This window comes from Aethalodelphis obliquidens, unplaced genomic scaffold, assembly GCF_003676395.1.
Source record: "Aethalodelphis obliquidens isolate GAN/ISIS:26980383/991018 unplaced genomic scaffold, ASM367639v1 scaffold12, whole genome shotgun sequence".
Classification (NCBI taxonomy): domain Eukaryota; kingdom Metazoa; phylum Chordata; class Mammalia; order Artiodactyla; family Delphinidae; genus Aethalodelphis; species Aethalodelphis obliquidens.
The window spans coordinates 13,224,789-13,243,867 of NW_020837956.1; the positions used below are offsets into that span (position 1 = coordinate 13,224,789).

Genomic DNA, 19,079 nt, shown 5'->3' on the forward strand with positions numbered 1-19,079 from the left:
CGAATACTTGCTCAAGAAAAAACAAATCAACCAGCCTATAAATGATAGTAGTATGTTGCACCCCCTTCAGTTTGGTGGAAATGAAAGTCCATAAAGGTTAAATATGTTTTCAAGGGTTCTTATCGCGGAGTCAGAATTGCAATCTAGACCCCTTGCTGCTCCAGTTGCTGGGTTATCCTTAGCAAGTGTGGTTATTTTTAAGGATGAATTTCCATGGATTAAAACATGGTTGTGCTGGAAGTGAGCGTGTCTTTAAAAGGCACCATAGGCTTCTGGAATGGAAGGCGTGGTCAGCCACTGCCAGCATGCCCCAGTGTGGTATCCACAGGGTGGTGACAGCTGATGTGTAGTTCTTCTCCAGCAACAGGGGACCCTCCTCCAAAGCAGTCTGGGCTCTGGATTTGAGAAGCAGACTACCCCTGATACATTGGAGCAGCAATCTTATATTCTGAGCTCTGCCATTGATGTCACGTGGTGACATGTAGTGGGGGATAGTCAGGCCAACCCCATGGAGCTGGTGGTATCATACACCTGGAATTCCTCAAGTTGCTACAGGAGAACAGAATTTAGTAGTTCCAAGTGTGAACTCCTGAGTTCTACCAGTGGGTTCAAAGCCTAGCTCCACTATTTTATAAGCTGGGTAACCTTGGGCAAATTATTTAATTTCTCTTGGCTTCAGGCTTCTTGGTATAAAATGGAAATAGTAATAGTACCTCTGCTTTGGAGTTATTGTGAAACTTAACTAAAAATAAAAAGTAATATAATAGAAATATATTTATTATGGTAACATGAATTACCAGACACATACAAGTACCTGATAAATGTTACTTTTTTTTGTGCTGTGTACAAGAAATGCACTTTATTTTTTTTCTTCCAATTTTATTGAGGTATAATTGACATACATCACTGTATAAGTTTAAGATGTACAGCATAATGATTTGACTTACAGACATCATCAAATGATTGTCACAATAAGTTTAGTGAACATCTATCATCTCATACAGATACAAAATTAAAGAAATAGAAAAAAAATTTTTTCCTTGTGCTCTTATAAGTCTTAGTAGAGGATTCCAGGGATCTTCCCCTGTGACTTGAAAATCCAATTCTAGTATGTTAGGTTCCATTGTTTCTACTTGCTCCTAAAGCACTAGCTAAAGGAACACAGAGGGTTGCAGACAGAGTGGAGAGCTTATTCGGTTGACCACTTGGCAAGGGGAGCGTCCCAGATACACATCTGGATCCCAGTGGTCTTGTTTGGGGCCTTGCTGGACTCTGCTGTGAGGTAGGTTGGCTAGTCTGATCCCTAGGCACCTTGCACTCATCTGCGGAGCTGGAGCTGACCTGCCTGTGCTTTGTTCTTTGGTGTGTCCAGGACCCAGTGCTCTTTTTTGCTGGTTCAGGGCACCGTGGAGTGGCATACCTGTATGAATCTCGCCTACAACCTCCATCTGACTCCTGGCTTAGGGTGAACACTCTGTACTCACAACGATGACCTCTGGTTCCCAAATCAGCTACCTTCCTAGTCCTCCATGGTGTATGTGGTGGCCTCTAGGCCCCAGCCAAGGGGATCTCAGAAGGGATAAATAAGGCCTGTTTCCACTTAACCTCCGTGCACCATCGTTCTTATTTTTTATTTTTTTGGCTGTACCACTCGGCCTGCAGGATCTTCTTCTCTGACCAGGGATCAAACCTGAGCCCCCTGCAATGGAAGCGTGGAGTCTTAACCACTGGACCCCCAGGGAAGTCCCGCACCATCGTTTTTAATCTGCTATGACCATTTCTTGAAGGAGCAAGGACACTTAGTGGAGCAGTTTGCTCCCTGAGTACTAAATGGAGGAGAGGGCACAAACTCTCTCTGCTTTCTGTTTAACATCGACTTCCTGATATAAGCCCTAGCGGGGCAGACCAGATCACATGTCCCCTTTGTCTCTCTTCCTGCTCTCAGACTCAGAGGAGATAGGAACATGTGCAAGGTCAGGAGTAAAAGTGTCGACAGTGTATATGTGGGGAGTGGAGGGAAAATAATGTTTGAAAAGTATGTAGCCAGAAACTAGCCTCTGGAAGATTCTTCCAACCACTAGATGGGTACAAATGTAAAAAGAGGATTTTGTACTCATCAGTGATGATGAAAAATGGAATTTCTCTCCTGTTAAGCCTCTACTGCAAAATGCAGCACATACAATTATAAACGCCCCATGCATTTTCAATTCAAAGAGTATGTGAGATTAGTCACTGAAAAGAAAACTTGATATGCCCTGAAATCTGAAGCTCCTACTTGAAAGAGACCTGATAGAGATTTTCCCAAATTTGACAATAATCCTAAAAATTTACATATCAATAATAAAATGTTATGAAGCTAAAAGAGACTTTTCTAAGCTATCAGTAAATGAAAATTTTATTAACTATGTTGGAGGAAAAACTAAATTGTCTTTATTTTCTCTTCAGAAAATATCCCAATTCACATAATATGAAAAGGTAATCAATCAAAGACCATGCAGCCAAAAAAGTCAGAAAAAAAGTATGAGATGTATGCCATGAGCTTAATCAATAAAAATATAAATTTTCGGGCTTCCCTGGTGGCGCAGTGGTTGAGAGTCCACCTGCCGATGCAGGGGACACGGGTTCGTGCCCCGGTCCGGGAAGATCCCACATGCCGCGGAGCGGCTGGGCCCGTGAGCCATGGCCGCTGGGCCAGCACGTCCGGAGCCTGTGCTCCGCAACGAGAGAGGCCACGACAGTGAGAGGCCCACATAACGCAAAAAAAAAATAAATAAATAAATAAATAAATAAATAAATTTTCTGTACATTTGTGGAATGTTAACTTTATAAAATTTGTGATTTCTTTTCTTATTCTAAATATTTACTTTCAAATCTACTTTTGATTCATAATCTGTTTTCTTAAAGAAGTTCCCCAAATTTGTAGATGCTTTAGACCCCACAGATCCTGGATCTGCTCCTGTCGGGAGTTGCACAGCCAGTAGTCTAATTGACAGTGGCCAACAGGGGATATTTGTGCATGCCTACGGGAACACGACCTGTAAATGAATGCCACTTGTTATCTGTATCACTGTCAAATAAAACAAAACAACAACAAATTAAGAACCACTGCTCTAACTTACATGTCCATCAACGGATGAATGGATAAAGAAGGTGTGGCACATATATACAATGGAATATTACTCAGCCATAAAAAGGAATGAAATTGAGTTATTTGTAGTGAGGTGGATGGACTTAGAGTCTGTCATGCTGAGTGAAGTAAGTCAGAAAGAGAAAAACAAATACTGTATGCTAACACGTATATATGGAATCTAAAAAAAAAAACGGTACTGATGAACTTAGTGGCAGGACAGGAATAAAGACACAGACATAGAGAATGGACTTGAGGACACCGTGGAGGGGGAGGAAGCTGGGGCGAAGTGACAGTAGCATTGACATATATACACTACCTAATGTAAAACAGTTACCTAGTGGGAAGCAGCCGCATAGCACAGGGAGATCAGCTCAGTGCTTTGCTAAGACCTAGAGGGGTGGGATAGGGAGGGTGGGAGGGAGGCTCAAGAGGGAGGGGATATGGGGACATATGTATGCATATGGCTGATTCACTTTGTTGTACAACAGAAACTAACACAGTATTGTAAAGCAATTATACTCCAATAAAGATCTATTAAAAAAAACAAACCCACTGCTCTAGACAGCAAAAGCAAACAAGTAACTATACCAGAGTGATAACCACTGTCCTGAATTCAATGTTTATTATTGTTATGTATTATATTAGTTTATACTTTTCTATGTATATATGTTCATGTTCACACATCGGTAGTACACTCTGTGCATGTGGTCTGGTTATCTATTGCTTTATAACAAATTACCCCAAAACTGAACGTTAAAATAACAATCATTTCATTATGGCTTATAATAGCTCACCTTCTTAGAGGGTGATCAGGACAAGCTTGAAAGATAAATATTCGCCAGTCAGATCAGGTGGCAGTGGTACCACCTGCAGATATATCAGCTTGAGCAAGGAACTGTCATGGGAAAAGAAAGAAGGAACTCACTTTCTGAGTGTTTATACCTGAAGACAGACCTCAAGAAGATTGGGGGTGTGGAGAAATGGCACTGGGCTGGGGGGAAGTGTTTGAGGTGAGGTGCAGCTTTAACAGTCAAAATATGATGATGAAACTACACTGGTGGCAGTGAACCCAAGGATTAAGTAGGTTACAACAGGGACAATTAATTCTAAGGGTATCGTCAAGGTGGAGTGTTTTGCCTGCCAACTAGCCAGCCAGTTTTGGGGAGTTTGGAATTAAGCTTGGGTGTGAGATGGAAAGAAAGATTTCGCTGCTCTCCAGTTACAAATACACTATGTTGATTTTAACAAGGCCAAAGTGGATATTGTCTTAATCTTAAAAGAGGCTAAGATGTGTAGTTCCTTCTGTGAAACATGGTTTTCCCACTGACTTCAAAGGCATTCCTGAGGGCGGGAGTAATGCGGGGGGCTGTAATGCGGGGGGCTGTTAGGTGTGTCTGGATGGGCTGTCTGGGGTGGATATCATTCACTGCCCTGTTCTCAGAGGAGTTGAAAGCACATGGCAGTGTTTGCTTCAAGCTTCTAGCACATTTTCGGTATCCTAGTGGCTACATTCACTCCCTCATCGTTATTTTTGAAAAGGTGTTATTGAATATAGTATAGTTCCTAAAGAGTTCTCGCCAGTGTTCTTTGCAGTACGCAGGCCTCTCACTGCTGTGGCCTCTCCCGTTGCAGAGCACAGGCTCCGGACGCGCAGGCTCAGCGGCCATGGCTCACGGCCCAGCCGCTCCGCGGCGTGTGGGATCTTCCCGGACCGGGGCACGAACCCGTGTGCCCTGCATTGGCAGGCGGACTCTCAACCACTGCGCCACCAGGGAAGCCCTCGCCAGTGTTCTTTTGTATGCTGATCTTAATTTAAAAACCAATCACTAACTACTTCTCAAAATGTTCTCAAGCAAGTTCAGTTCACGAATTGGGATTTTTGTTACTCCCACTACTAGACTAATTTAGTGACCACAAGACACCCTTGAATTCCATAGAAGTCGATCAGCAAGTAATGTTTCCATTGCATCAAGGAGAGTGCTTGTCATGGTGCTCATGGGTACACTTGTGCAGGACTTTTCTTAAAATAAATTTATTTATTTACGTATTTATGTATATTTTTGGCTGTGTTGGGTCTTCGTTGCTGCGCGTGGGCTTTCTCTAGTTGCGGTGAGCGGGGGCTACTCTTCGTTGTGGTGCACGGGCTTCTCATTGCACTGGCTTATCTTGCTGCGGAGCACGGGCTCTAGGCGCATGGGCTTCAGTAGTTGTGGCTCGTGGGCTCTAGAGTGCAGGCTCAGTAGTTGTGGTACACGGGCTTAGTTGCTCCGTGGCATGTGGGATCTTCCCGGACCAGGGCTTGAACCCATGTCCCCTGCATTGGTAGGCGGATTCTTAACCACTGCACCACCAGGGAAGTCCTTTGGGTTGGACTTTGAGTGATGTTTACCTCCACTCCAGCTACCTGAAACAGCTTCCTTGATATCCAGAAGCTGTTTCTAGCTACTTAGTGGTCAGCATAAATGGTTCTTATGATTATAACGTTTCCAGCATCTAGCCCCTAGACCATGTGTTATCCGGAGCTAGACAGTTAAGAAAATAGACTCTGGAGGCAGACAGAGCTGCATTTAGATCTCAACTCCTCAATTTACTAATCATGTGGGCTTGAACAAATTATGCCACCTTTTAAAGCCCCAGTTTCTTGTCCTGTAAAAGGCTGATGGTACCAATAATGCTTGCCTCATAGAGGTATTTTATAGATTAAATGAAATTATGAACAGGTATTATCATTTTTAATTATGCTCCCATTCTTCAGTTTCTTCTTAGACTTGATTGGAGTAATAATCATGATGGTTATCATTTATTGCCATGTGCCAGCCACTGGGCTAAATACTTTATATTATCTGTAATCATCATGAAAAAATGCTAGGAAGAGACCTTTACAGCAGAGGAAACTGAGGATCGAAGAGGTTACTTAACTTTCTCAAGGTCATAAAACCAAGTGGCATAGCTGGGGTTTGAACTCCAGAGTTGGTGTTCTTTTCACTAAGTGACACTGATGCTCATGTACCCAGTTCAGATAATTACATCTGAGGATGAATATGGATTGGAAGGGTCATTATTTCCCTCTCACATTCATGAGGGACAGCTGTCCCTTGCTTCAGAGAACAATGGACACCTAATGTTAAGCAGCAAGCTGGATGGAAACCCATCTGGCCACAGTGTTGCATATGGAGCAAGTGCCTTTCAAGATGTCCACAATTCTCAACATGTCAGCACGGCTGTGTCAGAGAGGCGTGCACCCACGTCCGGGGTGCTACTAGTATTAGCCTCAAGGAACCCTTGATGTTCATGATTTGATCTCCTTTATAAGATGTAATTCAATGACCCTGGCATATCAGCTTTGTATATAAGTAAAATTTCCCTGCCAATCAATAATTCAGAGTCCCTCTTCTTTTTTTTTTTTTTTTTTTTTTTGGTGGTACGCGGGCCTCTCACCGTCATGGCCTCCCCCGTTGCGGAGCACAGGCTCCGGACGCGCAGGCTCAGCTGCCATGGCTCACGGGCCCAGGCGCTCCGCGGCATGCGGGATCTTCCCGGACCGGGGCACGAACCCGTGTCCCCTGCATCGGCAGGCGGACTCTCAACCACTGCGCCACCAGGGAAGCCCCAGAGTCCCTCTTCTTGTTCACAGCTACTCCAGCAAGAACCTTGATTTCCGTCCTTCCTTGCAAAAAAATTTCCTCTTTGGCCCCTCCCTCAAAATGGTAATCCCAAAGAAAGCCAAAGCCAATGTGGCAAATCGGTTTGTTAGCCACAGTCACTGTACAACTTCTGGGATCAATCAGTGACCACTGCCCCCGAGGTCAATGAGAGGAGCCTGCAAAGTCCACCAAGAGATGCCTATGATTGGATTAAGCTACTAGTGCTCCCAACGCTGCCAGGGAATTTCCCAGCTTTGTTCTTCTTTTTGTCTACTGGCCCCTGAAGCAGTCCTGCCTGTGCCCAGATCTGGTCTCAGATAGCCTCCTGGAAATGGCTCATTCATCTTCTGTCAACCATTCTTGGACAAAAAAGCACATCTCTTCACACAAAGGAGCAATGGTATGCAAACATGGTGGTTACCTTAAATTATACTTCCAGTAAACACATCACTGAAAGGATAAGGTCTACAAAGATGCAGTTTGCCCCTAACACAACCTTTTTCATCCTCAGAGAGCATTTTATCTTTTAGCCACAGCAATATTCAACGTCTTTTCTATGGTGGTCACTGTTTTATATTTGTTTACCTGTTCCCCTACTCTAACCCTGCCCTATCCATCTGATGCCCCTAAATCAAGGTAATGGTTTCCATTAATAGATACCCAAATCTCTAGCTCTTACAGGGGAGAAGATTCCTTCTATCTTACACCATTTCCATGAAGGTGAAAAAGATCCTAGGGTTTGTTCCAGTCACATCTCATATCCCCAGTACCCTGTGCTTTCCTTCCCTAGAAGACTCAGAAAGAAAGATAGGCTCCATCATATTTTGGACTACCTCCTTAATTTCTGCCACAAAGATGATGCTCATGGTTTGCCTTGTACCCACCCTACCCCAGCTCTGGAACTAGCCGTTTCTCCAATGACTCCACTTCTTTTTAGAAGGGAATAGTATTAGAGATCAAGAGTGGGCACTAGGTATGATCATTACTACCCGGGTGTCTTTGCTTAGGCCTTTTCTGTGGACAGAGCTAGGAAATATATGCATGTATACACACATCTGTACATATGCAACACATATACATGAATGTTTACACTTGCATACACACACATATTTCATACCTATTTTAGAAACCTTTGGTCAGTATCAATACCTCCAATTTAATCCATCCCATGTAGTTTATCTTACCTCCCCCTTTTGTTATTTGTATGTCCCTTCTTTCCCATCAAGAACGCTGGCTCTCAACAATAAAACACACTTACTCATTTGTTTACTTCTATAAAATGTTGAAAATAGGTTCAGAATTGCTTTGCCCATACATCTACAAAAACAAGCCTACTAAAAAGAGTTCAGGACTTGTTTGCTGTTCTCCCTCCACCCTGACCAGGACCAAGAAGTATTTGTAGTTCAATACTATGTTTGTAGGTTACTTGGATTAGTTGGCTTTCTTTTCTTCCCTCTTCAGTTTGGTTCTGTTATTCATTTAAATACTGTTAACATTTATTTGGTTTGCTTTCAGTTTTAGTACCCCCTTCCCTTTCTTGTTGATTTAATTTTATTTTTTTATCATGTAGAACATGTTTCCAAAAGTCAACACGAGATAAAAAGGTGTACTGTGTTCTGTGTTACTTCTGCCTTATTCCCCCCACTCCCAACTCCTTGGAGGCCACTAACTTTATTATTTAACCTCGCCGAGTTTCTTTTTGGATAGGCAAGTAGATATTGTATGTTTTCTTATTCCTCTCACACAAAAGGTAGGCTCTACATAGGCTCTTTTGCAGTTTGGCTTTTTCACTTAAGAATGTCTCTTGGAAATCACTGTATATCAGTTCATAGAGATCTTCCTCTTCTTTCTTTACAGTTAAAAAGTGCTCATCATGAGTAATGATCATAGTTTGCTTGGATACATAGTACACTTGGATATTTAGATAGTTTCCAATATTTGGCAACTGCAAATAATGCTGCAGTGAATAACCTTCTGCGGAAAAAAATTTTTTTTGATTATTGGAGTTGTATCTTCAGGGTTAATGCCCAGAAGTGAGATTGGCATGTCGAAGTGTAAATGGGAATGAAATTTGTAGGATGTTGCCAAGTTCTTCTCCATAGGGGTTACACCATTTTGCATTCCCAGCGAGAATGCAATGTAGGAGAGTGCCTGCATTCCCCCATACCCTTGCCAACAGAGTGTAATCGTAAGCTTTTGAATTTTTGCCAACCTGACGGGTGAGAAATGGTGTCTCAGTGTTGTTTTAATTTGCATTTCTCTTATTATGAGTAAAACTGAACCTTTTTTCATATGTTTAAGGTCCACTTTGACAATTCTTTCTGGTGAATTGCCTGTGGATGTCTTTGCCCAATTATTAATAGGATTTAAAAAATTTTAAAGTTGTTTATTTGGTAGAAATAGCTTTTAATACAATTTACATTAACTGAAAGCAGAATCCCAAAGACCTGGCTGTGGATAAGCTATGGATTCTGCCCTCCAGGAATTCACAGTCTATAAGCTGGGCTTCCCTGGTGGGGCAGTGGTTGAGAGTCCGCCTGCTGATGCAGGGGACACGGGTTCGTGCCCCGGTCTGGGAAGATCCCACATGCCGCGGAGCGGCTGGGCCCGTGAGCCATGGCCGCTGAGCCTGCGTGTCCGGAGCCTGTGCTCTGCAACGGGAGAGGCCACAACAGTGAGAGGCCCACGTACCGAAAAAAATGAACAAAGACAAAAAGCCACAGTCTATAAGCTGAACACTGTTAGGGTGGATATGAGCATAATCTCTGGACCCAGATTGCCTGCCTTCAAATGCCAGTCCTGCCACTTAGGCAAGTTTTTCACCACTTGGTGCCTCAGTTTCTCTATCTGTAAGATGAGAATAGCATTAGCATTTACCGTTTAGGATTACTGTTAGGATTAAATGACTTACCATATGTAAAGTACTTTGAGCAGTAAACATTCCATAAATGTTGGCTATTTTAGAGCCAAGAAAATGCTCTCAATATGTTGATTTGATCCCATAAGAATCCTGTTATATAGTTATAAAAATGAGGACCTGGAAGTTTAGAAACATTAGGTGAATCAGTGGTAGAATCAGGTTGTAACCCATTCATTCATTCGTTTATTCATTCATTTATTCCACAACTATTTTTTGAGACCCTGTTATGTACTAGGCACTGGCTTAGGAGCTGGAGATATAGCCTGAACAAGACAGATATTTGAGCTCTTGGATGCTCACTTTTTTGTGCTGGGGCGGCCTGTGTGGGTGTGGAAAGAAACAAAAACCAAGGAAACCAATTTTGTCTGTCTTGTTTGTCCTTGTCTGTTCAGCACACACAACAGTGTCAAAATTCATTTGTTAAATGAAAGAATAAAGGAATAAATGACAGAGTAGTGAAAAACGAGGCTTGATGCATAGGTAGGGCCCAAATCATGAAAGGTCTTGTCAACTATTTTGAAGAGCTTGGACTTTATCCTGAGCAGAGAAATCACATGAATAGGTTTGCATCTAAGAAAACTCAAGCCAGTCTGTGTGGAGGACCCACAGGAGAAGGGGGAACAGCAGGGAGGTTGTTGTAATAAGTCCAATGGGAGATAATGGGGTCTGAATCAAGAGGGAAGCTGAGGGGATGGAGAGGAGATGAGCTGGAGGGAAATTTAGAAGTCAGAATTGACTTCACTGGGACTTGATGGGTGTAGAGGGAGGGAGAAGTCTGCAGTAACACTGAGGTTTCACTGTGATAAGAAATTGAAGAGGGATGGCTGACGGGGGAAAATGGAGGAAGGCCTTTTAAACATAGGGATTTGAGGTGACCATGGGACAACGCTCAATCTCTTGACTGTATTTGCCTTTGGCTTCTTTACACTCCTTGGAGTCAGGAGATTTGGACCTGTCAGGGCACTGTAGTAGCATATGGGATAAACTGTCTGATAGTGGAACGGACACTGGTTAGGAGGTCACTTGACTAGTAGTGCAGCCTTAACCCTCTGGGGGTCCCTAATGGGGTGTGCTCAGGGCTAAGTTAACTGCTAACTTGTAACTGGAAGTTTATTCTTTGATGGCAAAAATACTCATCTTTGCATCTTGTCTCACACCTTAGATGATACCCTGCATAAAGCAGACTGTGGCAATATTAAATAGAGGCCTCATAGGGAGATTATGAAAGGAAATCCATCATCAAGCAGGGCTTATGGCTTGGGGCTTAGGTTGTCCCGGGGCATCAAACCAGGATGCAGGGACTTAGGAAGTCCGGGAGGAGCTCCAAATCCCTTTCCATTAATACAGAAAACAGATGAATAAACAGCCCCCAAAACCCCTCTAGAATGGCACCTTGCAAGCTTTGGTGACACACAGTGCTTTTCTAGAGGTCATGCTGGATGAAAGTCTGTGAGAATACCTGCACAAGGCAGCGATTTGGACACCTGGACACATGCCTTTACCAGAGAGAAGGAATTTCTAGTGCAGCTGGTGATAATGGAAAAAATCCAAAAGAATAGGGGCCATGTTTCACAGAAGCTTCCACAGGCAGATAGTTATTTTTAAAAGTGACCTGAACTTTCTATAGGATGTCACTGGATCCCCACAAGAAGGTTCATCACAGTTAGGAAAGGACCAGCTACAATTCATTTTCTGATTAGAGTGCTTTCTGGTTTGAACCTGTAAGGGGCTAGGAGCAGCAGGGGAAGGGTATGCACAGTAAGAAGACAGGAGGAGGGCCTCATAAGTAGAAGGAAGCTATGCCAAACAAAGCATAGGATGGTCTCTAGATGGGAAACAATATTAGAGACCTGTGCAAAGAAAGATCAAAAGGAAAAGCAGGGCACCAGCAATAGCTTGGGAGTGCGGGGCGAGGAGGGGGGAGCGAAGGAGGGAGGGGGGAGAATAGCAGAGGAGGAGGTAAAAAGGAGAGAAGGAAAGGAGCATGAAAGCAACCTCACGTGCAGTGCACGAGTCAACGATTATGGAGAAGAGCTGCAAAGAGAATTGGGTTACTCGATTGGGAAGGAGGGACTTGGTTCTCTGGAGAGCCCTTCGGTTTTTACACAGACCCGCTCAGAGCTAAGGGGGTGTGGTCCTGGGCTTACGGCGGTAGGAGTGTGAGACGATTGCGGTGGGGGCGCCGCCCAATTTCTCCCCAAGGTGGAAGCCTGGGAAAACCGAGCGGCAGGCTGCAAGGCAAGCAGGGCGGAGGCGGAGCGAGGGCGCCGAGGGGCGGGACGAGGGAGGGCGTGGTGAGGGAAAGGAGGCCCTGGTGAGGGCGGCACTAGGACCCGCCGGCGCCCCGCCGGCTCCCGGGAGGTTGATAAAGCGGCGGCGGCGTTTGACGTCAGTGGGGAGTTAATTTTAAATCGGTACAAGATGGCGGAGGGGGACGAGGCAGCGCGGAGGCAGCAGTCGCACGAGGGGCTGCGGCGCCGGAGGCGAACCAGCGACCCAAACACCGGGGTTAACCACGTCTCGTCCACAACCCTCCTAGGTACGGGCCGGCGAGGTGTAGGCTGCAGGGCCCGGGTGGGGAGAGGGCGCGGGCCGCTCGGGCTCGCTGGCACCGGCCGCAGGCTGTGGGGTCGTCGTCCGCCGCTGGCTCGGCTCTCCTGCAGCCGCCGCGTCTGGCCGCCGCGCCTAGCCCCCGCCGCGCCCCCGAGCTCCCGCGGCGCGCGGCCTGAAAGGGCGGTCCTTCGGCCGCGGCTCCCGCAGCTGTCGGGTGCTCGGGCGGCGCGCGCGTCTGCGCCCGGCCCGGCCCCCTGCCTTCCCGCCCGCCGCGTGGCTGTAGCGGCGTCCTTCCCCCCAGAGGGGGCGGCCTGGAGCAGGGGTCGCAGACCCGGGGCGCGGGGAGGTCCTAGGGAGCTCCGGGCGACCTGTCACCGGGCCGGCACTCGCTGTTCTCTGTCCTTCGCGCGGAAAGGGAGGAAGGGTTAACCAGGTCGTGATGGGCCCAGCAGAGGAGGAGGACGCGCAGCTCGCGGGGGGAGGAGACACCTCGCTGCCAGGTTGGAAGGTTCTCCAGACACCCTTCCAGGAGGGAACCGCGGTCCGCAGGCCAGGGTTGTGTCTGGGGGCTCGGATTCCGGGGACCCTCGGTTGCCGAACCCATTCATGCGGATAGCGCGTGTTTAGGATGCAAGTTCAGATTTAATTGTCAAAACTGGGATTATGAGCTGTTTACTAATATTGAGATCACAGTAAGGCCCGATCGGACTGAAAGTGTCGGTGGTGTGAAGTCACCTGATCCTTCGCTCCCCGGTTTTGCTGAATGTGAGCTCCTACTGTACGTGTACAAGGAGCGCCCCTGCCCCCCTGGAAGACGCATTTGCTTTGGCGGCGGAGTGTTGTGTGTCCCTCTCACTCACAACGCCCTATTTTTAGGAGTTTAGCATTTGATCCTTCACTGTGGTGTGAATTGAACGCCTGAAATCCTGATTGAGAATTTTGATGTTACTTAAAGACATAAAGTTTTTCCAAGGCTTATAAATAGTAAAAGCCTACGGTTAGGTAAGTATGGCCATGGCATAGATAAGAGTTTATTAACTATACTAAGTATGAACTGTGTTTTTCAAATTTCTCTCCACAGTCTGATAAAGGTTTTGTGAGGTAAAATGTAAAACATTTTGATAAAAGACTCACTTTAAAAGAAAAGTTTATGTGAAATATACTTCGTCATTCATGGTAGACCTTGGACGTGTGGAACGTATGTCAGAGGTGATGACAAACTGTAAGTTTTGCTAAGGGAAAAAGAACAGGAAATAAAGCTGATTTTATTATTGCTTGCCAACCAAAGCACTTGACAGAACTGTTTACACAGAAGAAAATGCTGCCAGAGGAGAGAGGTTTGCCGTAGACCTATTCTGGTTGGAATTCTCAAGTAATAAGTTGTTCTGGAATGCTGATGGATTGGTTAATTTAGCTCTTTTGGACCCTGGAGAGGGAGGGTTGTGCGTATTTATTTACTTATCTACTTATGCCGTTTTAGATGTAGTTTCAAAGCGTTTTATGTGTTTGCCTTATTAGGAAAAGCATTGCTTTATGACTCAGGGTTATGAACATCGTTTTTAGGCTGTGGCACAGTGAGAAGAGATGCTATTTTTTTTTTTAATTAATTAATTAATTTATTGGCCGAGTTGCGTCTTTGTTGCTGCGTGTGGGCTTTCTCTAGTTGCGGCGAGGGGGGCTACTCTTCATTGTGGTGGTGGGCTTCTCATTGCGGTGGCTTCTCTCGTTGTGGAGCACGGGCTCTAGAGCGCAGCCTCAGTAGTTGTGGCGCACAGGCTTAGTTGCTCTGCGGCATGTGGGATCGTCCCGGACCAGGACTCAAACCCATGTCCCCTGCATTGGCAAGCAGATTCTTAACTACTGCGCCACCGGCGAAGCCCCGAGATGCTATTCTTAAGACTTGATAAATAGGGGTCATCATTTATTAAATGCTCCGTCTGCTACTCACAGGTTGTTGTCTTTGTGTGTGTGTGTGGAGTTAGTCCTTCACTTGATAGCCATTCCTATCAAACGACTGACTAAAATAGTCCCTCTCCCTGCTCATTTGCTCTGAGTCACCCATTAATACATTAAAAACCAAGTGAACTTTTTGAGATTTGTGTTTAAAGAGTAAACAGGCTGTGAATGAGTAGGGACTCATCTGATTTTGGCTGTAGAAACTCTTTGTCTCCCTCTGCTTTCTGGATAAAGTCATAAGAGTTGAGTTGGGGTGAGTCAGGTGCCACTCTAATAGTTTAGTCTTAGGAAGATGCTTTGTGTCTCTTAAAGAGAAGTGCTTACGCTTTCTAGGGTTATATTGTAAGACCTTTATAAAGCACTTATGAACTCTTCTATTCTAATGACTTTGTCGGATGCTAAGAATCTGTGGATGTGATTAAGTATTTAGTAAAGTGTTTTGAAATCCTTTGAAATTCTTTATTTGGGGAAGAAAGAGCTTCCTTACAGTAAAGAGGTACTTATTATAGGGCAAATAAACCTTGAGTTAAAATGAGATTCTGGCCTTAAGTCCAAGGCACCTATTTTCGGATTCATTTTTAGTTTACCTCTGTGTTTTAACTTTAGGATAAAGTTTTTGAGTATTCACAAGTGAAAGTAACTTTCTTGAAATTGTTAGACTGTTTCCAAAATTGTGTCTTTTCCATTCATCTGCTATTAAGCAGCTGCTAAGAGTATACCTGGAGGACTGTCATGTAGTTTGATGCTGGAGTTCAAGACATATTTAAAATTGTGAGACCTAGTAGTAAGATACATTTTAAAAAGTTGTTTATGCTCAATTGGAAGAGCTTTTTGACACGCAGGATTGTAAGCAAAACTGTTTGGCAGGCTGTCAAAGAGCCAGAAATGTAAGGGATGGGAATAGAAGTTAAACTTTTTTGTAATAGTGATTTATAGCTTTACAGAAGGAGTTTTTTCCAGAGTGGGTTCAGGGAAACAGTTTTTCTTTTTTTCTTTTTTTTTTAAGTGTATACATATTCTGATTGTCTAGCCATTTTAGGGTTGTATTGTTTACTCTCTTGGGTATTATTTAACTTAAGGAAGAGAGATGTGAATATAGAATAACTAAACTTGATCCCCCAATTAATTCATTACTCATGTAAGTTTCTTACTATCCTTTACTCTTTTTCACCACCCATAATACAGAAGAACTATTGAGGGTTTTCTTCATAGCTTTAAAAGTGGATATCCAGAAAAAAAGACCAACCTGAAAATATGTCAGTAGGATAATACTTGATACTTTATAAAGCACTTTAAACACCTTGCTTTGATTTTATTCTTAAAACCTTCCTGTGAGGGAATTAAGTTATTCCCATTGAAGGGAGTGATTGTGACTGGTCTACAGTCACAGAAACTACGCAGAGGTACTCTTACTGCTCCTCACCAGACTTGGAGGAGGGTAGGGGCCTTTCTTCATTGCAAATTATTACATATCATTAGAGATGACTGGGTAAAACTTTGTTGAATGAAGTCTGAAATCATACTAATGAGAAGATGGGACAGTTAAAAAGTAAAGATAGGGCAGGTCACTAAGTGGAGTGGGAAATTTTAAAGTAGGAAGACAAAAGACGGATACTGTAGAAAGAAGTAGAAGAATTAATAAAGTAGGCTTTGGGGTTAATCTGGGCAATACAAGTAGAATCTAGGGGATTCCCTTGCTAAGGTACCAGTTTAATAAAATTATTAAAATTTTATTATTTATTTATTTATCAAAATAAGCAGTAACTAATAACTTGGGGAAATGTGTAAGTGACGTTATTTATCTAGGCTCTGTAGCACATTTTACCTGTTTATTGTGTAATACTCTGATTGTGGGGGTAGTGTTTCTTTAATCACAGGGAATCAAGATCATGTAGTGGAAAAAGAATGAGGAATCAAAAGCTGAGTGACTTGGTTTAAACTCTTTGAGCTTGAAACCCCTCACATACAGTAGTGATGATAATCCCATAAGGGCTGTAGGGGGAACAAATGTGGTGATAGGGTACAAGTGTTTTGTAAATTGTAGAGCTGTGTGTAAGACACAGTAATACATATGTAAGAATGTGCCAGTTTCACTACTTGTTCTATTTTATATATATATATATATTTGCAATCAGAAAGTCTCTTCTAATTTTTTTTTCCCTATAATATGGACAAAGGTTTAATGTGGGTGAGGATGGTGGGTAAATTTTTAACTTTATCTGTAAAATGCTGATAACGTGTTCATGATTAGAGTTATTGTATTAAATGTGATTAAAATGCTTAACCCAATGGCAAACATTCTATTTGATGGTACTTATTACTATAATATGTGGTTATTTAAGAGATTTTGAACTAAACATTTAATTTTTAAAATAAGTGATTTAAAAGGTCTCTGTTCAGTTTTTTTTTTTTTTTAAAGAAGATGTTGGGGGTAGGAGTTTATTAATTAATTAATTATTTTTTGCTGTGTTGGGTCTTAGTTTCTGTGCGAGGGCTTTCTCTAGTTGTAGCAAGTGGGGGCCACTCTTCATCGCGGTGCGGGGGTCTCTCACTATCGTGGCCTCTCTTGTTGCGGAGCACAGGCTCCAGACGTGCAGGCTCAGTAGTTGTGGCTCACAGGCCTAGCTGCTCCGCGGCATGTGGGATCCTCCCAGACCAGGGCTCGAACCCGTGTCCCCTGCATTAGCAGGCAGATTCTCAACCACTGCGCCACCAGGGAAGCCCGTTTTGTTCAGTTTTTATAAGATAAAAACAAGCATTCATGCTTCTCAGCTATCTTTATTTTAATAAACTTTAATTTTAGAGAATCATTTAATCATGTGGCAAAATAGTCTTTCAGTTACAGGATTCAATGTGAATTAATTTCTTAGTTAAGGTCATGGCAGTTTTCCAGTAGAGCACATTGGGTTTTCAAACAGTAAAGGTACAAAATCTAATTTACGTCTCTTATGCACAAGAATGCCTAAAAAAGTGATTGACTTGAAACCACACTAATCGTGAATCCCATAAAAAGCTTTTTTTCCCCTTCATGTAATAGTCATTTATAGAAGAGTCATGGGTAGTGATAAGAACATACTTATTTTAACTAAAGACTTAATTTTGAGTACTGTAAACTTCCTATGGCCTTCAGAATGGAATAACATTTTTTCCTTCCTGATGGTTAATATCTACCCTAGCAAGCTTGTAGGTCTTTTTTTGGGTTATTAAATAGATAATAATCTATGAAGGCACTTTAGAAACTTTAAAGCCTTCTACAAAGAAACTCTGTAAAGGGGGTGAAATTGGCACATTCAGCGAGCTGCTCTTTTTGTATTTGAATGAATGGGTTTATGAGATATTAAAAGCCGGATTAAGTTCACTTTTATTGAAATGGTGGGGGGGAAGTTGAATTTTGAATGATAAGTTGGAGAGAAATTTTGACACGAAAATCACCCCTCTTCTTAGTTTTTTTGACAAAAACAGTTATTAATCATCAGAAAATGCTGTTTTATAGCCCTTTAATTTTAATATAGATTTGACAATGTGAGCAGGCTATGTGGAATTTTTGTTTAGAGTCAAGAAGCTTTTTATTGCATACACTTGGATATTGTTTCTCAAAAAATTCTGAAGTAGGCTAAAAGTCCTTGTGAAGGTTGAGCAATGTACCAGATAACAAATGTCTTACAACTGGATATTAAGACAGAAATTTACTGCCTTTTAAGTTACAGCTAAACTTGTGATTTAACAGGACTTGTGATCACAGCTCTTAACCTAATTGAGTAATATGGTAATTTATGCTTTGTTATAAAAGTTTAAAATTTAATTCCAAAAGCAGTAAATCTTTGTAGACACTTTGGAAAATACAAATAAAGGAAAAAAGAAGAGAGTAGAAATCATACCAACTAGTGGTAACCACTGCTAACATTTTAGTATACATCCTTTTTAAAATGCATAGTCTAATTTTTCCTAGATTAGGATCTTACTGTAATTTTGTAATTTACTTTTTCATTTCATGTTGTATTTCTCTATATGATTAAATCTCTACAACATGATTTTTTAAATGGCATTATTCTCCTACTTAACTAATCTTCCTTTTGGTTATGGAATTGTTTCTCGTGAATAATGCTAGCTAAGCATCTTTATAGATAAACCTTGACCTATAGGGTAAGGTCTTAAAAGTGGATTTCTGGGTCAGATGGCCTGTACATTTTCAAAATTGAAGACACGCATCAGCAAATCCATTCAAAAAGGTTGTATCCATTTATTCTGTCTCCATTAAGGTTAGATTTGTGCTTGTTCACAAGTGGGTGTTAATTAAAAATAAATGCCAACACATAGGAAAAATGGGGATCTCACTGTTTCATTTGCATTTCTTCAATTACAGTTGATGTTGAAATTTTAATATGGTAATTGAACGTGAATTCTTTTTTAAATTGCATTTTTGTATTCTTTGACCAGCTCTCAGTGTTTCTCTTATCTTTGTGAAAACTCTTTTGTATACAAGAAATTCTTTTTTATGTCTGTTTTTTAACAAACATATGAATAGTATGTTTTAAAAATGGTATATTTATTATTATATTTATTATTTTAAAAATAGTATACTAGTATATAAAAAATAGAATAGTTTGTTTTAAAAAATATTTAAAATGGTTCCATATGGGTGTTTTTCTTAAATAAATTGGCAACTCTCAACTTATTAACTTAGTGCTAGTCTCTTTTGGATATTTAGGTATGCTGTTGGGAGTTTCTTTTCTCTTTTTCTGTTTTTATTGTTTTAAATTCTTTGTGAGATGTTGAATATTTATTACTGTCTCTTTATAATGCCAGAGTATGGGCATCTGCTTCAGTGCCCAGTAGTGTGGTAGAAGTTTCCAAGCTGAGGAGCTGGGTTCAAATC

The 19,079-nt window shown here is 42.4% G+C and overlaps 1 protein-coding gene across 5 annotated transcripts in view; it reads left to right on the top strand.

Annotated features, from left to right (window-relative positions):
- The first annotated feature begins 12,090 nt into the window (after positions 1-12,090).
- Positions 12,091-19,079, top strand: part of ATL2 (atlastin GTPase 2) — a 64,843-nt gene continuing 57,854 nt past the window's right edge. For 2 of the 5 annotated variants that reach the window (XM_027113348.1, XM_027113351.1), the window contains exon 1: positions 12,101-12,233. In XM_027113348.1, the coding sequence (XP_026969149.1) occupies positions 12,116-12,233 (118 nt within the window). In that variant the 5' untranslated portion in view covers positions 12,101-12,115. Of the gene's footprint in view, positions 12,234-12,643; positions 13,250-19,079 lie in introns of those variants that run through there. The other 3 variants (XM_027113347.1, XM_027113350.1, XM_027113349.1) reach the window with 3 other exon arrangements.